This window comes from Choloepus didactylus, chromosome 4 (genome assembly GCF_015220235.1).
Source record: "Choloepus didactylus isolate mChoDid1 chromosome 4, mChoDid1.pri, whole genome shotgun sequence".
Taxonomy (NCBI): Eukaryota; Metazoa; Chordata; class Mammalia; order Pilosa; family Megalonychidae; genus Choloepus; species Choloepus didactylus.
The window spans coordinates 55,024,385-55,042,369 of record NC_051310.1 but is presented as its reverse complement, the minus strand read 5'-3'; the positions used below and the strand labels follow the sequence as shown (position 1 = coordinate 55,042,369).

Genomic DNA, 17,985 nt, shown 5'->3' with positions numbered 1-17,985 from the left:
GATAATCATCTTACCTAGCATCATGGATTAGAGTTTATGTTACAGAAGTGCCTGCCCTGTGTTAAGCACTTCATAATGGCAGCCTTCAAAGAATGGCTTTAATGCAAAGAGGGAAAGTGTAAGTGTGTGTGTGTGTGTGTGTGTGTGTGTATAAACTTATTCAAGGTTAATATTTGTGATTTTTATTTGACAAACTATGTGAAATAAATTCCCTTAAAAAATGTGACTATCATTTTTACAAAATAATCATCTTAATTTAGTACCTCTCTTATTTTTCCAGCTTCATTTTAGGATCTTAGATTACACACTTACAGGGTGTTATGCGGATCAGCATTCAGTTCAAGTTTTTGCACCAGGAAAACCAAAAATAAGTACACGTAAGTTGAACAGATTCATGCTAACTTGAGGGAATTAAAATGGTGTTATACAATTATTACCGAAGGTAAAAATTAAAATGTAACAAAAGATCAGAGAATAATTCAAATATATAAAAACTCTGGCCTAATCTCACCTTGCATGACAGTTTGTGTACTTTACATTGCCCTCTGCCTTCTCCTGTTTTAAAATTGTCTGGGTGAGTAAAAATAAGGATAGATATGGGCTTTTTTAGAAAGTTGGATTTGTTTTGCTCTAGTTAAAATAAATATGCTCTTCAGAGGTGATTCACAGGGGCTTTGGTATCGGACAGACAGGGGCTTGAGTGTAGCTCTGACACTTAGCTTTTGTTTAAACCTTTTCAAGTTTTAGTTTTCTCTATGAAATGGAAATAAATATTAAATAAATAAATATTATTTACCTCAGAATTGTTATGAGGTTTTAAATAAGATTCTGTTGACCAAGCTCTTAGCATGATGCTTAGCATATATTAGAATTCAAAAAAGTTGGATATGATTGTTGTAAAAATTTAAAATATTTTTAGCAAATATAGTTATCAAGCATTTATTTAGTACCTTTTGCTTTCTACCAAGTATTAGTGCCATAGACAGCAATCCTGCCTTTGATGAGGTTATTAGGTGCAAAACAAAGCATATACTGTATGTAAAAGCAGAGAGAGAAAAAAAGAATTTATAAATGAATCCAAAATTGTTTAATTCAGATCAAATCATTGCGAAAGTGATATATAACAGAAAAGTAGCTAGAATGAGGTATAGTTAACCAAACTTATCTTAAGCAGAAACTTTTGCCTCCTACAGTAAGGGATATTCCCCTACTATATTTAGATAAGTATTTCTTAAACTAAGAATTTGGGTCCCTAAAACAGGAAGAAGGATAAGACACAGCTCTACTGGAAAGTTTCAAGAGAATTACAGAACTCAAAACCACAGAATTCTGAACAATTACTTGTGAATGGCAATAATGTAATGCAATCAGAGTACACTGATATTCATTATCTCCCTAGACTTTTCCTGTGTTTTACATCATTTTTTTTTGTTTTTTAAACAAATGCATGAAAAAGTATTCATAATGCATTTGTGTTTTTGTGAAGATATGATGTACTATGTCAGTTTAGACAAACCAGTGGTTAAAAGACACTAAATACAGACCAATAATTTAGATTTTATCTATGGGAAATATGTTGTCTCTTTAGATAGTGCCTAAAATATTTTAAGTATTTTGTTAATGTTAACTAAACATATTGAAATACATTTCAGAGAGCATAATAGAGGATGGGAAATTTCAATAATATACCTGTTTCTTAATATAAAATATATTGAATGAAAGAGGTCATTTTAATGGATTATTATGACCACAGTCTTTTATTTTTCCCCGTATTAGTTTCAGAGCATGACTGCCAGTTTGTGCAACTATGTGAAACCTTTGTTTTGCCATTATCTTGACAATAAAATCTTTATTTACAATATACAACTTAGCTCTCAAAATTTTTTAGTAATGCGAATAATAATGCTAATTTTAATAATAGCTAACATTTATTGCCTCCTGTGTGCCAGATACAGTTCTAAGTGTTTTATGTGTATTATCTTATTCATCCCCTCAACACCCTATGTAAATGTTGTTAGCATCTCCATTTAACACATGAGCAAACTGAAGAAACAGAGAGGTTAAGTAACTTGGTCAGGTTCACACAGCTAATAAATGGCAGAACTGGGAATCAAACCCAAGCAGTCTGGTTTTGGAGCCTGTACCTGACCAATGTGTTATATTGCTTCTTGATGTTACTTTATTCTCAATCTTTTAAAACACACACACATACACACACACAAGTAATATATCCTGTAGCCTTTTTATTATGAAGAAGAAAGGTAGAAAGGTAGGAAGGCTGAATTTGATATTTAGTGATATGTATAAGATTAAGATTTGCATGTGTGTAACTCCAAATGAGCATTATCATATCCATTTTGCAAATCAGAAAACCAAAGTTCAAAAAGGTTGCCTTTTGTCTAAACCTACAAAGCTGTTAAAGAGCTTAAATTTACAGAACTATAAAAAGGAATCAGTGAAGCAACCTATATAGAATGTTTCTGGAAACAGTTGGGTGATTACTTGTATCTGTTGCACTTTGAATGCATTAAGAATTGCAAGACCAGAATCAGGACCCTGGTGAAGAGGTTACAGAAGGGAAACCAATAAAACATTTTAAATGATTTTGCTGTCAAGGTAATGGTCCACAAGAAACAGAATTTGGGAAAAATGTGACCCAAAAAATTGACAGCTTTGGCATAAATGAAAGATACTTGCATTTTATTATTTCGTATAATCTCAGAGATGTGTTCATTGAATAATTAGCCCATTTGTTAAAGTGGTAAAAGTTATAATAATCCTTGATACATTTCCACAGTTTTAAAAAACTATGAGTTTGATCTCTCATCAAATTTTTGTTAACATAAAATAATTTTATGGTTTTTTTTTAGATCGGAAACTAATTTCTTCTGATTATTACATCTGGAATTCTAAAGCTCCTGCTCCAGTAGCATATGGATCATTATTATTGTAATTGTCTCATGTTTGAATGAGAAACATTTATAATATGGTAACATCTCTTAAATGTAATCATGTATTTTTAATGTGTATGATTATAACAGGCCTTAGTGAAAAATCATTAAATAATTTAAATATTTAAAGTGCTCTTATTTATGTCCTTAGTCTGGTATAGTTTGAAAGAGCATTTTAAATATGAATGTCTCCAGTTTTGTTACTTTTTGATTTTACTTGAATATGATTCCGAGCACAAAACAATAGTGGTTCTCCTTAGGCTAATGCTGTACTAGTGCTGGCCACTAGTCATTCTGCCATCCATGTGCCTTCTACCCCTGTAGCAGACTCTGCTAATCAGTGGCAGCCCTCTTTCTTCCCTGAACCCTCCTGGGTAAGGGCTCAGGCTCGCTCTTAGTGCAGAGCTCTAGGCGACCACTACCAATAGACTGTAGATGGCATGCAAGATTAAAAAAAACAAAACAAAACAAAACAAAAAACTATTTGCTCCTTCAAACCTAAATTACTAAGCTCCTAGGACAATGCATTGTTACAGAATACCAGAGACCACGTTAGAAACAACTGTAAATCTCTTGAAAAAGCAGCCAGTGGAGAAAAAGAAAAATTGTTTAAATATTAATCTGCTCTTAATTAGATCTATCCTATTGACTAATAAAGAATATTATTATAATGGCATAGTTCTGTTTGATGTGCTTATCTCTGTTCTGGAATAATTTTTTTTCAAGTGCCTGCTAATATGCCACAATAACATTTTGCTTAGGATGTCAGCAAGCGTGGTAAGAGGGATGGAATTCCTTCAGAAGATGAGCATAGTGTTTTGAGATCACTTAATGTCTGTAGTCAAATTTTAAATGATACATTATGGTATAATATTACTTTTTCCTTGTTTTATTATATTAAAATTCATTGAATGAATTCATGTAAATATTCAAAAGCCATTCAATTGTACCATATTATCTTATTTCAGTCTCATGTAGTGTATTTTCTTATTAGCATTCTACTGCTTTGTTCAGAAAAATCTAGTCCTACTCTCTATTCTCTGTCTTAATTACAATTATATTTTGCATTCTGTTTTCACAGTACATTGTCAATTTGGACTTTTAAGTGACCATTCAAAACAAAATGAAATCTCAAGATCCTCAAACTTAATTCATGTGAAGGTTCTTTTTACACAACTGAAAGAAAGAGTGTTATGAGTGTTATGCAAAATATGCATTACAAATTATTATTCAATCTAGTGGTATCTTAGTTTCCATTGTTTAACGAGTCTTCTAAGGAAAACTTTAGAAGAATTTGCTTATGCCTCGAGAAGAGCTATGATCGTTTGAAGGGATATTGCATATAAATTTGGGATTCAGAATATGATTTTTATAATTAGGGTCAATCCTAATCATTATAAATTCTCATTTCCTGCCAAGCATTTTCATGGCATAATGGTTCATGTTAAAAATTATCCCAAGTAACAAAGAAAACAGAATAGTTTCCTGACCAGGACTTCAACTTGTTCTAATTTAATCACAGATAATTAGTAATAAAAACTTCCATTTTGAAAGAAGAAGAAAACATTCCCCATAAGTTGTTTGAGCTCCCTTAAACTTGAGAAAATCTTAAAGGTTCACTTTTGTTAGCATTATTAAAGCTGTTTGGAAATCTTGTTTACATAAATGTTTAGCAAAGTACATTAAGATAGGCAAGAGGCCTATCTAGTGAGTAGGCAAAAATTCAATATAATAACCCTCTAGGCAAAACTTACTTTATGAACAGTCAGAAAAACCAGTAAATCTTTGATTTGATGTTTCTAGGAAGCTGAGGAAAATCTAGGACTCCTGGAAAAGTGTAGGGCTATAAGGAACCTGATGCCATCTGTTGCCATTCCATTCTAAGCATAACGCTACAGAACTAAAACAAATTCATGTTTTCATTCCATTGAGATCAGCTGAGCACGCTGCAATGTTTTTGATTTTGTCCAGAAACCTGTCACTTCAGGATAATTTCTGAAGACAAAGTTTGTTTCCCATTTGGTAGGTGACCTGTTTAATGTTTTCCCTGTGTCTGGGAACTCCTTAGTGTAATTAGCGACCTTTGAACTCCACAACTAATCCTGAGCTATTTTGTATTCCTTACTCATCTTTAAGGCTGGACCTTTCTTTTCTTCAGAGTCCGCTGCCACAATTAAAGAAGAAACAGCTGCATTTCAAAGGGATTCCGATTCCAGAAGCTTAATCGTGATTGGCATGTTCTTATTCTAAGCTATAAAACACTATAAGAGTCCTTTCTTGGGTTAAAACTTCAATCATTTTCTAAAAAATTATCTCACTATGGATTTTATTCATTTTCTTTGATAACTATTCTTTGCATTTTTTAACCTGAAAGATGCTTTGCATTTGCAGTGAATATGAGCAACTACTTCCAGTGAAAGATTTGGATGGTGTCAGACCTACTCTAAATGCAAAATTGCTAAATTCCCTTTTTAGTGCCAAAATATGATTTATGAAATCTGATGTCTACCATAGTGGTAATTATTCTTCAGCAAACCCAAAAGGTAAAAAATGTTAAATTTCTGAAAATGAACTCAAGAAGGTTCATGATTATAATAAGCCCCTTAGAATATTTTTCTTCATTTTTTACCAAACAGTATTTTTAAAACTTTTTAAAGCAGCTATGTATTAGTAGGCAATGCCCTTACAGTGGTGACAGTTTTACTTTTTAAATAAGTGATTCAAATGTCAAGTTTGAAGTAATTAGCCCTGTCAAGAATTCTTATGAGGATTGTTTTTAAAAATTGTTTTTATTAAACATTTGTCCCATAAAATAATTTAATCTTTTCTGTTAAGCATCACTTTGGATGTCACACCAACTCAATATCTCTAATGAGTTAAAATTGTGGTTTTATATACTGTATGACTTAATCTCTTCCAAAGCAGGCATTTTATACAAAATAACAACTACTATTTTTTTCTGGTTTTTGTTATAGTATTTCAAAATACTCTATAGACATTCATAGACTTCTGCATTACCCATGGGAGGGAAGTAGGTAGAATTATCCTCAAGAGCCTCTGTGGAGACTGCTGCCACAGCAGAAAAGTTGTTTCTAAGACAGAGGTCAAAAAAGGGATGTTAATAAACAGTCCTCAGGTTTAAGGGACTTTTTTAGGATTACATCTTAAATTCCAACAAATCAGATTTAGGAGTTACTGAAAGTGAAATTGATCCATCCCTCATCCAAACTTTGCAATACTTTCCTGTTCTGACATCATGTAGATAGTTAGCTGTATTATCAGATTAGAAACCATTGTACCAGGCTGCCGAAAGGAAAAGGACGCAAAAAGCTAAACATGGGATGAATTCTGAACCTTTTAACCTGGCTGAAGTACGTTGGTCCCTGTTATGCAAATACCTTCAATCCTCTGCTAAGTTCAGTGGAAATAATTTTCTTGAATGACAGGTTTATTCAGTAAGGATTCAGTTGGTGATTAATCCCCCTTTGATCTAGGGTATTTCACTTAACTACCAGTTACCTCGTTCTAACAAAGTGCAACTGAGATTAGAGAGATCACTAGAATACAACCAGGGTGTGCATTTATTCTCTATAACCTTTTAAAGCAAGGGCCAAGAATGCAATTTATTTTCAGTATTTGAAGATGTAAAGTCCTGTCTGCTAAGTTAGAAAGTCAATTGAATACCAAATAAAGTTTATTTCTTACATAATAGAACAAACATTTCTTTTTGCTTTGCCTAAGAATGATTTTAGGAAACAGTCTCCAAAGAAAGAAAAATCGAAGACTACATTCTAAATATAGTTCCCAGGGTTGTTTCACATACTAGGGTGTAAGTATACTTACTGGCCTTAAGATAACCCAAAAATCAACTTAGGTTGAGAAAATACTTCTATTTTATTAAACTGCATGATTTCTTCCTCTCCCCTCCCCCATTAAAAAAATGTCATGCTATGTGGTAAAGAAATCTAATTGGGGAAAAGTATTATAATACACAATTTTCCATATATAGCTTTTAATTTCAAAGCTTTATTTGACTTTGTCCTTGCTTAAGGAAATAAAAAGCTTGTATGTTCCCATTATAAGAGTAATTGCATTCATTTTCAGAATGAAGTTTTTTTATAAAGAAGGTAAATTATACAATTACCAAAATACTTGAAAGTAATGATTTTAAATTATCAAAATAACCATTTTCCAGATTATTTTTTCCTAATTTTTTGCCTTTTTGTCATTAATCTAGGCACCTATTCTCTCATAATTTCAAATTTTGAAATATTTTATGGAATATTATATTTTGCACAGTTTTTTTTAGAAGACATTTTAAGATTTGTTTCATGCTAGATTTCTCAAGGGAGTTACTTTAAAAAACTTATCTATATCAATGTCAGTTTTTACTTGGAAGATTTCAAATTAGGTGATTTATTCCTCAAGTATTTTTCAAGACCTCTAAAAATAATAATTATTTGTAACAAAATTTGTTTTTAAAGCTTAAATTTTTATTAGTGATTAATTTTTATTGTAGACAAAACATTTTTAAATGCTTCATAACTTAGTCTAGTAGCAGTTTACAAAGGTATTTAGATAATTATACTTTTTTTGGCTCAAACGTTTTGTTATCTAATTTAGAAATTGAAACAGGTCCCAAAGAAGTACATATCTAACTTATATTGGTGCCAAACCAGCCTCTCTAGTTTCAATTTAATAATCAGACAGTTTATAAATATCTTTTGATAGCAAGTTACTTAACCACAGCAGAATTGAGGACAGAGAAAATACAAAACAGTGTGAGGGGGTAGGATCCCTTGGCTATGTTGTTTAATAATTAGCTGCTCCATGCAGTAAATATTTAATTAATAAAATGTTGCAGTATACTTTAAAATAAACCATCAAAGAGAGGATATATTTTTGTAAAACATGCAGGTACATAAAATGTGTATGTGTTTGTATAATATATTTAATATGTTAGTGTGTCTCACTTTGTGGGTTTCTCTGGAACATGTCAGAATCATCAGAGGAAGAAGAATATTAAAGTTAAGTATTCAAATATCTTCCCTCAAAAAGCAGTGTTAATTAATACGTGGTGAAGAGATTCATTAAAATGAATGTTTCCAAAGAACTAATGAAATTAGTCTTACAGAATGGTTAAAACTCTTATGAGTAAAAGGCTTTTCAACTAGCTTCTAATTTTTATTACCACCTGTTTTATGGATATGATAAGATATATAGCCTGGAACAGTGCAATGCCATATTTGTATTATCAGTTTACTTCCTTGTAAGCAGGTTACTTTGAGGTCCAGGTTTCTTTCTACAGAGCCCTGGCTAATCTGTGTAATTGATTGCCGTGTGGTGTTAGTGTATGGTGCATAAGCATTTACAGATTGACCGACACCCCAGGATGTAACCCACCCGCTGAATTGTTTTTCCAGTAGAACATATGAAAATTTGTATCTCTAATCCATTAAACATTTAGAGTCAAAATGTATATTTCCTTTAAATGGCCTCCTTTTTAAATGATACTTTCTGTAAAAAATTGTTTAGTGCCCTTATAATAATAAAAATGAAAAATTACATTCTTGTTATCCCTCTTATGATTACTTTTTCCTTTAAGGATTTTACTGCCCTCTTCAGGTTAGAAGGAGAATAATTATTGACTGTATTTTTTAAACCCTGTGATTTTTTTTTTCACTTTTAAAAGTATAGTATGCTTACATCTATCCCAAAAACAGTGTGATCTATTCTAATTATATTGTTACCTTTGTTAACTGTTAATTTGATTGAAGTAGGAGTTTCTTTTCTCTGCATGTTTTATAGTTGTGTTCAATGTGAATAATGGGATATCATTGAACTTTCCAGATCACTTAGCTGGGGTTCTTTTAATATTGGAACTGTAGATACACTCATCACAGAAAGGGCATTGGAGAAAACATTTTGCTCTTTTGAAGTTTATTGAAGATGTGGAGAGTACTTGATTATTTCCCATTACATTTTTAGAATATTATACATTTGAAATATTCCTACCTGGTGTCATGTAAAATTGCATGAGTTCTATTTCTTGATCTTGTTTATAAACGATGATTGTATTCAAGCTCAGGAAACAAGACTTCTTAGAATTCCTTTATTAAAAAAGTTATAAGTGGACAATGCTTTGGTATTATTGCGTAGGTCTACTAACTAGAAAGAGTCTTTTACTATTTGAAGAGCAAAGGACAAAGCTGTCCTCATCATAATGTAATATAGCTGAGTCATTTGTTTCAATATACCCATACTTTCTGAACGGATGTAGCATATTTGTTTCTAAAGGATATAGGAGTTCATTTTGTATATGAAACTGTAGAACTGGTGTGCTAATGGCACTTCTGATTCAATTAACTCACTTGGTAAAGCTGCCAGGGAAACTAAATATGACAAGAACAAGTGGAATGAATGGATCAAATTAATAGAAATAGATCAAGCAACATAATGATCCTGAGCATCAACCTTGAAAAGTAAATTAGAACAAGCAAATTGCTGTTGAAAAATTCTTTCAGCGCTCTGCTGTTGCTACTCAGACCAGTCATGGTTCAGCCAGAGGCAAGGAAAAAAATGCACTCAGTTTTACATTAACAAAGGAAAGATTATTAAAGTGAATGTTTACACTGTATTTATTGAAGTGTTCAAAGAATATTTGTTGCATCTTCAAGCAACCTGATGTTCTCCAAGGCCATTATTGTGCAGCATGAATAATAAAAAATCACTTGTACATTTTAGAAAAATGTATGAAATGACATTTGTTTCCCCACTGTCTTACTTTATTCATAATACTTTTTAAAAAATTTTGTCTCTAGGAAATACATCTTTTTTTTTTTTTTAAAAGGAACTCATTTACTTATAGACACCTCCTAATTACTTCCAAATGCTTTTTGTAACTTTCTTCCCAGGAACTACAGTGTGTAAAAAAAATGATTAGCTGAAAATAAACAAAAAGATAAAAACAATTGTGAACTACTGAAGTGGGAGAGTAATTGGGTATATAATATGTGCATTGGAGAAATATCTGTTGATAATTGTGATGAAATTAATTTCTAAGAGTTACAATTATCTTGAATTATCTTGTAAAGACTAAATTGAGAACTGACAGGACAGCAATTGAACTAATGCTGACCTGACCATTTAAACATTTAATAAATATGTGTACTGGTAAAATAAGGGAAAAGTCAATAATTTAAAATGCAGAAAGAATTTTAACTTTTCCTATCTTAAATGAACAATTTAATTATCACTTGTATTTTGCAAATAGTAGATGGTATTTAAAAGGGATTAAATTACCATATTTTACTTGGTCTCTTAGCAGGTGTTGTTGAATACAAGTTCAATATTCTGTAATCTTTTATGGATTGACTAGTTGTGAAGAACTATTTTATGGAGATTCATCAACAGGACAAAGTCATCTTCCAAATCTTAGTCAAAAATTCTTATCTATCACAGTTATCAATGATTTGCCCATATTATAAAGGTTCTTGAGTACCTCTTAGCCAGATATTTTATTATTTAACATTTGTCTAACACTTACACATTTATAGAACATCATATATTTATTTTAAAGTCCAGAAGGAATCAATTAAAATAGTTGTTTAAAAGTTACGAATTATTATATTAATTTTATATTTTAAATGAACATTTTAAATAAGGAGAATTCAGTGTTTTCCCATAAGCTAAAAAAAAAAAAAAAAAAAAAAATCATCTAAAATAAAGCAGATGCCAAGCCTCTAACTCTGCTTTTGGTAAGGTTAGTAATATTTCACTTTTTGCTAATAGTGGCCAGATGGCTTTTTTTTAATGTGAATACCAGTGGCCTTATGCTTATGTTTCCCTCATACATATTAAAATGGCTCTTAATATTTTACTTAATATTGAAGGCCTAAACACAAATTGAAGATAAGATGTGGCTTGAAATTTAAAAATGCTGAGTGAACCCTTATGTAAATTATGGACTATAATTAATAGTATAATAACAGTAATATTGTTTCATCAATTGTAACAAAGGTACCACATTATGGTGCTAAATTTTCATAGGAGAAACATGGGGATGGGGGTGATGGTGGGGGTTGGGAACTGTACTCTGCATGATTTTTTAATGCAATTTTATTGAGATATATTCACATTATCATAAAATCATCCAAAGTGTACAATCAGTTGTTCACAGTATCATCATATAGTTGTGCATTCATCACCACAATCAATTTTTTGAACATTACTCCAAGAAATAGAAATTAAAAAAATAAAAGTAAAAAAGAACACTCAAAATTTCTCATACTTCTCCCCCCCCACCACCACTATTCATTTACTTTTTGTCTCCCTTTTATCTACTCATCTGTCCATACACCAGATAAAGGGAGTGTGGGCCACAAGGTTTTCACAGTCACACAGTCATCTCTTGGATGAGCTATATGACTGTCTTCAAGAATCAAGGATACTGGGTTGCAGTTCAACACTTTCAGGTATTTCCTTCTAGCTATTCTAATACACTAAAACTAAAAAGGGATATCTATATAATGCAAAGAATAACTTCCAGAATGACCTCTCAACTCCATTTGAGATCTCTTAGCCACTGAAACTTTGTTTTGTTTCATTTCTCTTCTTCCTTCTTTTTGTCAAGAAGGCTTTCTCAATCCTACGATGCTAGGTCCAGTCTCATCCCAGGGAGTCATGTCCCTTGTTGCCAGGGAGATTTACATCCCTGGGAGTCAAATCCCACCTATGGGGGGAGTGCAGTGAGTTTATTTGCAGTGTCGGCTTAGAAAGAGAGGCCACATCTGAGCAACAAAAGAGGTTCTCTGGGGGTGACTCTTAGGCACATTACGAGTAGGCTTAGCCTCTCCTTTGCAGTAACAAGCTTCAGAAGGACAAGCCCCAAGATCGAGGACTTGGCCTACTACAATGGTAGTCCCCAATACGAGAATATCAGGAATTCCACAGGTGGGGAAGTTTAATATTTCCAAATTTTCCCAAGTCCCTCTACATGATTTTTCTGTAAACCTACAACTGTTACAATAAAAAAGAAAAAGTAATAAAATTAAACATAAAACTGCTGAGCAATCTGGTTGAAATGGAGACCTTTTAAGTACATAACTCCTACAATGTATTAGCATTTTAGTATGGACGACTCCTATAGTTAATACAGACATTGTCCAAAATTTGGGGAAAGGCTTCACCAAGGAGGTGATGGTTGAAGTTCTTCAGGCAGATGAAGGAAGGAAGAGCATCCCAGGGGCCACATTGTCTGTCTTTAGGTCTATCCCTTTAGTAAACAGAATCCCAGAAACCTGAATGTCTAATATACCAGAAGACGAAAAAGGAGATCATATTAAGTACATACATGCAAGAGAATATTTTTTGCCTCCAAATGTTTGAGGTTTGAATATTTAGGGTAAATATAAATTTCTAAGGAGGGTAATTATTACTGTATTTAATTTCCAGCCTAGTATCATACAAATAAGAATGTTAGTACTTCTACATACTAAATATACAGAGTCAATAATAAAAGTGTATAAATACCGTTTTGAACCTGACTTGAGTTCCAAAACCAACCAACATGTTACCTGCATGACCTTGAGGAAGTGATTTCTCCCTCCAAGCTTTAGGTACCTGTAACGTGAGGCAGGGGGTGGGTGGTGGTGGTGCAGGTGATCTGTTAGACGGTAGCCATTAGTCTCTCTTCTCTGCTTTCTTCTTCCCCTCTGTTCCTCTTTGCCATTGCACACTCTATCTCTTCTCTGCCTCCCTCCCTCACTAGTTTTTAATGTGTTCACATCTGCTAATAGGTTTACCTCTGCACTATTAATGAATAAAATGTAACAATGGATAAATAGGATTATAAGGACATTTTTAAAATGAAAAAATGTTATATAATCTATTGATAGGCTAGTTATGTTATAGTTCATCATTTGATAAGCTAAATTTTTTCTCTAGGATGGTTCACATCCTGTAGAACTTCTGTCTTGGAACACATTCTTAGCCTCATACACACGTGTACATTTGTGTGTGTGTGTGTGTGTGTGTGTGTGTGTGTGTGTAAGTAGAACAAGGAAAATGCAAGCACCAGAGCACTGGCCTCACATAGATTTTTATTAGTTTCTTTCCCTCACTTCCCATCCCAATATTTTTAACTTCTTGAGGGCAACAACATTCATCTTTGCAACTTTGTATTCCCAGTGCCACCTGAAACATGAAAGAAACTTAGTGTTGATGTAATGAGGCATCAAATATTAAATATGTGATAAAGCAGGTTGAGCAGATTGTCCCTCCTACCTAAAACAAATCAATGACATTTGAGTGATTATGGTTTTGCATGTGTGTGTGGAAAAGGTCATTGTGCACACAGTGATTTGATCCACGGTCAGCACAAGTGAATTCTGCCCTGCAATTCACATCTCTTGCACTACCGGAGAATATGTCATCATTTATGACACCACTCTTCACACAGTGTCTGTGCTGAGCTTGGGCTCAACCAGTTAGATGAGCAACAACTGAGGCCTGCAGTTGCTGCCCATCAGAGGAACATTCCTTGCCGTTATGCTTCAGTGGACCTTAAAACTTGTGGTATACCTATCTTAGAAATTTCCTTCTGGGACTCACCCTACAGTGAGCTTTGTGGGCTCCCACTATTTATCAGAATCAATCCTGATTTGGTGTGCTATATTGTGACCTGATGTGATGTGACTACCCCATCCCATAAAGCCACAGCTTTCAGTGATCCTCATATAGTGATGAAATGGACTTGCCAGTATCCACGAATTCCGAGTAATTGTTTTGAACACTTCCATTAACCATAAAGGCAGAGTGGGATCAAGAAAATAATAGTCGTTGAAGTTATATAGGCCTGATTTCAAATTCCAGCTCTGTCATTTACAAACTGGAAGGCCTTGGATAAGTTACTCTGTGATCTTCATTTTCCTCCCTACTTTGTAGGGTTATTGTGAGCATTGAATGATTCACAGTTCTAATGAGTCAGTGCTCATTTCCATCTATGTTAAAGATGTAGAATGGCCTTTTCATGAAACTGTCTCTACCTATAATTTAGAGTGTTACGCACTCAAATTAAAAAATTACATGAATTGTCCATTTGGCTTTGGTTTTGAATGTTCAGCTATATATTGCAGAAATGCCTACTCAGTTGCTTGGATAGGTGCTTGAAATTAATAAAATGGGTGGGAATGTTTTATAACAATTTGCTAAAGTTTGACAACTCATAATTATTCATGGAAACTTCGATAAAGTTGACAATTATTATTCATGGAAAGACATTTACTCAAAATTTACATATTACAAGGTTTGAAAATATAATCCTATTCTGTCAAAAGTAGGATTAAGTGAAAATCAAATTCATCTATAGGAACACTGAGCAAATGCAGTAATAACCCACAACCTATTAATAGAGCTCAGTTAACTTCTTGAGATCTTTTCCTTATAATGTCCAAGTTATGGTCTGTGCCATTCATAACTATGTGTGGGAGTCATAACTTCATAAAATGAACTACTGATTCAACCTCAGTTGTATGTCTGATTAAGAAATGCATATGTTCAGAATATTCTGTCACAGATATTTATTCCTATATAATACGAAACAATGCAAAGATAAGGCTAAGTGTTGGCTTTCCCAAAATTTACTATCTGAAAGATCTAGAAATGCTTTTAAGTGCTTACTATTATCACTTGTATTTTCCCAAAATCTTTTTTCCCAAAAATAATAGATTTCTACATAAATGTCAGCATAAAATGCTTTTAAATGTCAAATTGCTCGATTTATTGATTTAAAGAAACATTATTTGCAGTGTCAAACTTAGCTTCCTGAATATCTGAAGTTTCAGAATAAGGGCACTTAAATCTTATTAATGCTAAAAAGAGTGGAAAGGAATTTGTTCTGGTCTTACAGAAAATGGGCATTTTGTTTTACTTTAATCTATCACTTTTGTCCAAATTAGCTCCATTGAGCAAGGTCTCTAAGCTGCAGCTGTGGATTTCTGATGGCAGTGGGCATATTCCTTCACCTCCCCCAGGGTGAGTCTGCCACCATGCCAAGCACCTCTGATGTCTAAAAGCAGAAATGTGAATGACAGAATAACATCGAGGCCTGGATCGACCTTGAGGAAACCTCTGCTGAAGACCACTCCCCTACATCCAAGGAGTTTCCTCACCTACCAGTCCTGCACAGGAAAATTTCCTGGGAGGCACAGCTGGGGGTGCCTGGGAACATCCTTGGGGCTGTGTGAACTCACTTCTCTTAATAGTTATTTCACTTTATATTTTCTTTCTATTTCTGGAAAACACACTAGTTTTATCATAGTGATATGAAGTTTCCTTTCTTTGAATAAATTTAAATTAAAAATGAATGTATAATAGAAAAAATTTTGAGTAAATTTTGTTTGGGGGTATATGGCTAACACAAAGTTGGAATTCAAATGTCTACACTGAAGTAAGTTTGAGCCTCTGTGAAATTTAGAGATTGATGCTTAGGGAATCTAAAGTAGAAATAACTCTTAATTATGCTACTTAAGATTTTTTTTTTTCCACTAAAGTCCCTGGAAGGGTTGGTAAGCAGTAGAGTCAGTGGAGAATAAACTCTGGCTCTGAGGTTAGGCAGACCTCAATTCAAATGCCATTTCTGTTTAAGGGTATCTGAATTGGGGGAACCTGGGCCCGGTGATCGCATTTGCAAAATGGGGATCTTACCTTATAAGGTTGGTGCATGAATGAAATGATATAGCAAATATAAAGTGAATTGTACATAGGTGGTGCTTTTTCATTCCTCTTCACTCCTCTTTGAATAATGACATCAGCTATTTCTATTTTTTAAATAATTTATGAACTGGAAAGAGGTTGCAATTATTTACATTCCAATTATTTTTCGACAGTGTGTTAGTAAAATAGAGAAAAGCCAAATGTTAAATCCCCTTATTTACTGCAACACAGAGAAATTAGAAGTTAATCTAAAATCAGGTTTAGATTTTCATCCACTTAAGCTAACCAGCCTCACTGCTTCTCCTTTCACTTACACACACACACACACACACACACACACACACACACACACACACAGAGAGAGAGAGAAAATTCACTCACACATACTTACTCTTGTATCAAATTTTCCTCTCTGCTTTGGTAACTAGGAAGCTGAGAACTGAAATTTTGACTTTTAAAATTGTGTAGAGCCTCTGCATATACAGTTCTGGTTATTATCTTTGTACTATCTTCATTTTACTAGCCCACTCTTAATTTTCTTTGCCTCAATCTATCTATTTTTATTCTATTGCATTTTATTATACTACCCTATCCGATGGTACTGATCTTTCTTTTTATACTATTGTGTCCTTTATTGTTTGTTTCCTCAAATCATTTTTTGAATAAACTTGAGAATAATTATATATTCAAAATAATGTCATTAATTGACCATGAGTAATGTTCTGGGCAAAATTCAAGAGAAATAGATAGGAGAAAATTTAATATGATCCTGAAGCTGACTATAGTAGATAGTGTCCTGGTGACTTCTAACTTTACGTATTTTATTTTTGTTCAAACAGTTAACTTTGTTATGTCACTGATCATTGTTTTAGGCCATTAGAATCCATTTGACTGTAAAGAAATGAGATTCATATCATTAACAACTGTACCAGTTCATGTATTCAAATGAATATTGTCTTTCAAATTAATCACCTCTAGAGTCCATTTCAGCAAAGCTATCATAGCTAGAAAAATATCTGGGGGACTTCTTATTGGAAATACCTTCAAAGCTAATTTAGAAGCCACAGAAATGAACCTTATAATTGCCTCTTCTTTTAAAATAAAACCATTTTTTCTAGCTTAATCAACCATCTTATATTCATGAGGCTCAATTTTAAGAAATCAAATATTTGGAAGAATATGCTACATGACTTGAAGGCCATTCACAAAGAAAAAGGAATTCCCAGAAAGATTTGACACAATGGCAGAATCGTTGGAATAAGTATGTAGTTAACCAGAGACGACTTTAAAGCTCAATTGCAAGTGCTGGTGTGTTTGTTTTTAAATGAGTCTCAGTAATAGGCACACCCATACAGTATAATCCTACATATTCCTAGGAAGCCAAAGTATTTTCAACATCAGGGTTTATTTGATTTCTGTTTGTATGAAGCATAAAGATAAGTTTTAAGAATAAAAATAATAATTTGGGGGTGTTTTATAGCACAAATCTATTTTGACAGGAAAATTATACCATTTGTACCTGTAGTGTGTAGTCTAGGATTGGGACTGCTAAAAATGAAAGGAAAAAAACAGTGTTTGCATTTGGATATGCTATCATGAGAAACAAAATATTATGCTTTACAGGTCACTGTCATTCTTATGACAGTCTTGTGATTATTTGTATTTAATGTTAAATATTTCCTGACATTTTTGCCTCAATTATTTTTAGCTATTCACCTTCAAATGAAGTAAGCTGACATAATTACCCCCCTTTTAATTCACAAAAGACATGTGTTTACCTATTTGCTATAAGGCTTTTCATGTTAGCATGCTGTTACTGTGACAAGACTACTTTGAACACACAGGTGAAATAATATTGTATATTGCACAGCAATCCCAATAACCAAATGTTAATTTAACCAGTAAAGACAAAGTAATTACAATAATAAGAATTCTTATCTTTTAATGGGGTTAATAATGGAGCTCAAATTGGTCTTATATAGCTCATTGACTCAGTAATCACTAGAAAAATCAACCAGTCAAGATGCAAAGCACATTTGCAAAGCTGCAACTGGTTAACAGAGATCCTGGTAGAAGATCTCACTGTAGTACCAGTCTAGTGTATAACTGGCATACCTACTATATTTGACACCCAACATGAATTATTTTTTAATACTTGCTGCTTCCATACAACAAAACTATTTTCATTCATGATCATGAAAGGAAACACTGAGGACCAGAAAAGAAATACAGGTAGTGAAAATTGTCTTTTACTTTACATATATATATATATGTGTATATATATATATATACACACACACACACACATACATGTATGTAT

General features: G+C 33.0%; 1 protein-coding gene across 4 annotated transcripts in view; it reads left to right on the top strand.

Moving 5' to 3' along the window:
* Window positions 1-15,316, top strand: part of AP5M1 (adaptor related protein complex 5 subunit mu 1) — a 38,806-nt gene extending 23,490 nt beyond the window's left edge. For 3 of the 4 annotated variants that reach the window (XM_037832639.1, XM_037832640.1, XM_037832637.1), the window contains 2 exons: window positions 281-377; window positions 2,871-7,130. In XM_037832639.1, the coding sequence (XP_037688567.1) occupies window positions 281-377; window positions 2,871-2,953 (180 nt within the window). In that variant the 3' untranslated portion in view covers window positions 2,954-7,130. Of the gene's footprint in view, window positions 1-280; window positions 378-2,870; window positions 7,131-14,908 lie in introns of those variants that run through there. The other variant, XM_037832638.1, reaches the window with a different exon arrangement.
* The last annotated feature ends 2,669 nt before the right edge of the window (window positions 15,317-17,985 follow it).